The sequence below is a fragment of the Fukomys damarensis genome, unplaced genomic scaffold, assembly GCF_012274545.1.
Source record: "Fukomys damarensis isolate Sample0158 unplaced genomic scaffold, DMR_v1.0_HiC HiC_scaffold_2, whole genome shotgun sequence".
NCBI classification, from domain to species: Eukaryota; Metazoa; Chordata; class Mammalia; order Rodentia; family Bathyergidae; genus Fukomys; species Fukomys damarensis.
The window spans coordinates 7,221,108-7,227,193 of NW_022900914.1; the positions used below are offsets into that span (position 1 = coordinate 7,221,108).

General features: G+C 38.4%; 1 protein-coding gene across 2 annotated transcripts in view; it reads right to left on the reverse strand.

The window, feature by feature from the left end:
* Positions 1-6,086, reverse strand: part of Asxl2 (ASXL transcriptional regulator 2) — an 82,754-nt gene that overhangs the window by 15,920 nt on the left and 60,748 nt on the right. The window contains exon 7 of one of the 2 annotated variants that reach the window (XM_010604841.2): positions 5,324-5,467. The exons of the other annotated variant lie outside the window; for it this stretch is intronic. Coding sequence (XP_010603143.1) covers positions 5,324-5,467 — 144 coding nt within the window. The remainder of the gene's footprint in view (positions 1-5,323; positions 5,468-6,086) is intronic. 2 annotated transcript variants of the gene reach the window in all.

Sequence of the window (6,086 nt, forward strand, 5' to 3'; positions counted from 1 at the left end):
CCTAAGTTTGACCCCAAAAAAAAAAAAAAAAAAAAAAAAAAAAAGCTAGCTTTTTTTTGACATACTAAAGAATAACACCCCCCTCAAATAACTGAGGAAGTTTATAAGAAATGAATATATAATTGACAGTTTAGAGTACACAAGGAATAAAATGTAAATGAAAAAGCATAATGACTGATTTAGAGAAAACACTTAAAAGTCATGACCAAAGGCTACTATTCTTAATACACAACGTGTCTTAACAAATCAGTGAGGAAAACAAATGTCAAGAAGAGAAAAACAGGCAAAGGGAATTAATAGGCAATTAATTCATAGCCCACTAATCACAAGCAGATGCTAAGACTTTAATCTATCAAAATGGCCTATATTAATCTAGTGAGAGAAATATACATGGAGTAAAAAGGCCTTCCAAATACTGCTAATGGAGCTGAAATATGTATACAATCTTACAGAAGAAAATTCAGTAACATCTGACATGTTTAAAGTGAACAGGTCCCTTGGACTCAGACATGCTACAGCTGGAATCACTGCACAGAGCACCCTGATCCTTGATGTGGGCGCCTCTGGTTCCCAAATGCTAAGCACGAGGCGCTCTATAGTAGAATAAAGGATTTACCTCAAATCAGGCAACAAAATTCCCACAAATTAAAATCCAGTGTATCGCACAAATATTACCCAAGAAATCAGAAGTTATGGAAACCAGGAATGACAACTTTACACACAAAAGCACTGATGCTACCAGAAATACACAAGGAGTATAGTGACGTAACATGGTTAAAGAAACAGAGCATGTAATTATGAAGTCCAGAACAATATAATCAGGAGTACATTTCTTGCAGAGGTGGGATGGAACCCAGGGCCTCGTGCCCGCTAGGCAAACACTACCATGGAGGCATCCCCCAGCCCCAGTCAGGAATTAAGAGATTTTTTTTTTTTTTAAATGAGACTTTTACAGATGTAGAGCACCAACTGTTGAAATCAGCTACCATGGATGGATAAGAGTTGAGACAATATTAAACAGGGAGTTATAATGCACCATAAACAAACAATTTCTCCAGAATGAAAGAGAATGACAATAAAGTATTTTCAGAGGCTTGGCAAAAACATGGATGACAGAAAGTGAACATATACCTGACTGGAAACCAAGAATAACAAAATTAAAATGGAAAAAAAGGCACTCAGGAGGTGGGAGAATCATCATGAGTTCAAGGCTCAAATTACAGTATTGTTACAACATGAGAACCGGAACCAGACAGTGTCGCTTCAGAGTCTGTTCAGTATCATCTCACCACACAGGTACAGGAATCACAGAGCCTATGATCTCTGCCAAGATGGTATTTCAGTTACAAGTTTATAACAAAAACACAAACAAAGGTCCTTAGATATTTGGAATTAAAAACAAGCACTTCAAAATACGCCTATAACAAAATTACAATCGACTTTTCAAACTGAATGATAAACACAGTACCTAAGAGCTCTACTTAACAGTTTGGGTGGGTCTGGAACATGGAAAATGAATGTAGACATCCCATCTGAGTTTATTAACACTGTCACAATGTCTTGGGGGTATAGTTGGGGGGTAAGGAGTGAACCCAGGGCCTTTGCATGTACTTCACCACCAGCACGCCCCAGTTCTTGCTGTAGTAGCATTCATCTTTCATGTAGCTGCTGAGATGTCAGCAATCCCAATTCCTTTTTCCTCTGTAGTCTGCGACTAACTTAATGGTATGTTATGTACCTCTTTTCAGGAGAAAATCATTACATGCCAAGGACTTAGCTCAGCGGCACACTGCCTGCTTAGCAAGCACGAGGTCCTGAGCACCTCCTCTACCAATCGCTACAGTAAAAGACACACTGCCACTAATCCTTTTTAAAATATTTCACCTCATTTTGAACACAATTATCCAACAATTCTTCCCACTTTCTGAAGCAATTCTGAAAGTCTTCACTAGGTGTGATAAAAAATACAGTGATGCATTCTTCCTGTTAAGCAGCCTGAAGTGACCTGTGAAAATGGTCCACTACTCTGGACTCAGAAAACCCTACAAGATCATGTAAATCACCAGGCTCAAATCTGTGTGCTCACCTTAAGAACACCAGTGAAACTACTCAGGCCAGCAAGGGTAAGCGTATGAGAAAGGCCACCGAGTATCTGAAGGATGTCACCTTAAAGAAGCAATGGCATCTCAATGGTGGAGTGGGTAGTTGTGTCGAGGCCAACACAGGTCAGTGGCTCAGAGGGTGCTGAATTTTTACTGCATATATCCAGGTGAATGCACCCAAGATGCTGTACTTACAGAGCTCATGGTCAGACTATGCTATGCATGCACTTCCCCCACAACACTGAGATGACCCTTGCTGTAAAGGAACAAACTGTTCCTAAACCAAAGGAAGAAGTTGCACAGAAAAACACAGATAAATAAATGCAAAGCAAAATTACAGTGAAGGCAGCTGCCAAGTGCCATCCAAGAGAGACAGGCTCATAAAGCTTTATGGTGTGTTCTCACACCCACCTTATGCGCTGTGTCCAGCACCAGCTGACTTTGTCCTCTTCATCAAAGTCAAAATGATCACAAAAAGGCAAATGATCTGAACTGATTCATGGCACTGAGACAGCCAGTCCAGCACAACTAAAGACACTATGAAAGAGGACTTTCAAAAAAAAAGAAAGGAGACTTTCAGAAGTGCTTCAGAAAGTGCAGGAACAATGGAATTAAGTGTTTGAAGCAAGGCGGAATATTCTGAGAGATTATGGAAGCGCGTCTCTTACTGTAATATACCTCTAAACATTTAAACATTCATTGTATTTTTCAACCATACCACAAATTTCTTCTCAAACACTGATCCCTTCTCTGTGGTGGAAATATTCAATATCTTTTGTTCTTTTTGAAATACATAGTAACTTACAGTTATTTAGAGTCACTCCCCAGAGCAACAGCACATCAAAATTTAACAGCACCGCTATCTGTGACTTAGTATCCCTGGACCAAGCTTCCCTCGTCCTTCTCTGCCCCTCTCCTTTCCCTAGCTAACCTCCGTTCTAGTCTTACCTTCTGGGAGATCAGCCTTTTTACATTCCACAAGTGAATAATACAGTAGTTACCTTTCTATGGCGGGCTTATTTCACCTTCAAAACATCTTCTAGGAATGTTGTCATAAATGACAGAATTCCGCCCTTTATAAAATTTTTGAATATTCCTCTGTATGTAATCATCACATTTTCTTTATCTACTCATCAGTCCGTGAACACTTAAGGTTGGCTCCATTTTCTGGCTATTGTGAAGAGTGCTACAATAAACACACGCAATCCCAACTTTTGGGGTGGGGGGGAGAAGGCAGGCGATGTGCCACTGAGCTAAATCCCCGGCACCTCAACCTCAACTTCTGAATCTTTCTATGTGAAGCACTTACTCTCTCTGGAGGCTTTTAGGAAGCTTCTCACTACCCTACAAGTTTTTAATTTTCAAAACAATGTATCTTGGTATAGTTTTTGTTACTTCTTGACAGCTGTTACATACTTTCAATCTGGAATTCTGTGGCTCTCATTCTAAGATGGCTCCTGATTCTAAGATGTTTCCTTTTAGTATTTATTTTCCATTCCACTTTTGTTATTCCTTTCTGATAAGTCTTAGCATTTAGGAAAATGAACAACTTGAGTTGGCATTTGAATTTCCTACCTTTTCTTTTCTACTAAATGTTTCTTGATCTCTGGCATATATTCTGGATTTTTTTTTGAGACAGGTCTCACTATGTAGCCCCAGCTGGCTTCAAACTCACAGTGATGCTCCTGCCTCAGCCTCCAGAGAGATGGGATTACATGCATGCACCATCACACCCAGAAGGAAATTTCTTCAACTTAATCTTTTAGTATTTCCAATATAGTTTTAAGCTCTCCTGTTATTTAATATCCTAGAGCTCTTAATTTTAAAAATAGTATTCAGTTTTTTTATGAATAATTTCTTTTCTTTCTGTAGATATTATCATTTTTAAGGTTACTTATTTTAAATTTGCTCCTTCTAGTCTACTGCTTTTATTTTTATCTGTCATGAAGGAAGCTTTTTTCCAAAGGGAATTCTTAGTAATTATAATGAAAAGGGAAGCATTAAAAAACTGACTGGAAATTTTGTGTGCATGGGTGGGTTTTCTAAATATGTGGGCTTCACTGAAGTGCTATCAAGATGATCTGTACAGGTGGAAACTTGTAGATCTACCACAGATAGGTGGGAACTTACAAATCTGCCACAGCGTTTTGGGTCTTATTTGAGGCTATCAAATTTCTTTAGATATCAGTCCACCAATGTCCTGCTGGAGGATGGTAAGAGGAAAAAGGAAATAGTAGAGTCAGACATATGCTGCACTACTAAATGCAACCTGTATTTTACTCAATTTCTCAGATTTCTGGCCAGTGCCTCATTATCTGCCTTCAGCTATTTATGGTGTCCTTAAATTTAGTTTCTTCCATCCAATTTCAACTCAAAATAAATCTTTCTTCTGCTAAAGAGAAGCATCAAACTGCTTCCTCTTAATTCTGAAAAAGCCTCATGTCCAGCTCTGCAGCCTTGCGCCTGCCTTTCTCTCCTGGATACTTCACCTCACCAGTTCTGGAGCCCTGCTGGTGCTGTGCAGCCGCAGCTGGCTGCTTACTGCTGACAACTGCTCTCCAGCTCCATCGAGTTTTGTCTTTCACAATTTGCTAACATGTGCTCATCTGGTTGTCTTCTTGTTTTCATCACCTCCTGTACAGATTTAATCTTTTGTATTTCCATATTCTCATTTTAGTGGGACTTCCAAGAAATTGGGACAAAAGGGTTCAGTTTGCCATATTCAATTATAAGCCTTTCTATCTAAGAAGTAAGATGTAAATAATGCAGAACAAAGCATTCTACTAATAGAAAGAGAAAAAGAAAACCACGAAATGACTGATAACAGATATTTCTCTGAAATAAAGTTTGGTAAGGGGAGGACAGGAAGAACATGATTACAGTGAAGAGCTCAAAGGTGATCAGGGGCTAACAGATACAGAGATGCAACATAATAAATCAATTTTGTTCCCGTTTCTTTTCATCTCCTAACTTATGTCAGGCTGAGAATGTAGCTCAGGGATACAGTACTTGCTTAGTATGCACAAAGCCCTCCTAGATTTGATCTCCAGGACTGCAAAAACAACAACAAAGCTCCTAATGGTAACAGCAAAAAGAAATAATGAGTCTTTGATATACAATTAACATGATGTACTAAACCTAATCCAAATAGCTGATGAATTTTAAACATACAGCTGACAAATCACGGCAGTGAAAACAGAAGTCTCTGCAAACTAACTTACTTGTGTGGAGTCTGTCAGACCTCTGGAAAGACTTCTTCCCCAAGCCTAGCAACGGATTTTCCACTTTAACTGAAGAAGAAAAGCTGGAGTTTGAGTTCTGGGGGCTGCTTGATTGTCCATCAGATTGCTTTCCTTCCCATATTACTGGGGGAAAAAAATATGTAAAGACTGGTGGCACTGAGGTAACAGAATGAACCAATCATGCCATGTTAACTAAAGGGACTTAGAGGAAGTAGTCCTACAAATGTGTTTTGAGTCTGAGAAAGTAAAAATACTCCCAGCATACTATTTATTTCTAGTGATAAGTCTTTCTAACAAAAAAAGAGTTCCACAGGCTTGTAACTCTGACTCTATATTGTCTCCATAGAATCAGCTTATGACATCAAACTAAATTATAAGTGTAGATTAACCATAAAACAAACAGCAAACAAAATTCAAAAAGTGTGCAGGCAGGTTCAATGGAAACGGATAGGCAGTATGTATTCACAGGAAAATCTTTTATTTTTAAAGGACAGAGCTAGTAAAGAATTCACTTTCACCCTCTTGGAAACTACAGATTTATAAGGTTACTGATTAGAAGCTTCCAAATATTATTAAGCAAGATATAATGGAAATTAGTCATTTACTGCCCTTCTTACACAGTAATCCCACTGATGAGCTTTAAAAAAACTACTGTATATGATTATTTCCCATAAAAATTTTCCCACTTATCCTAGAAGTATTTTTAACTAATGATTTGGCAGTACACGGAATATATATATAT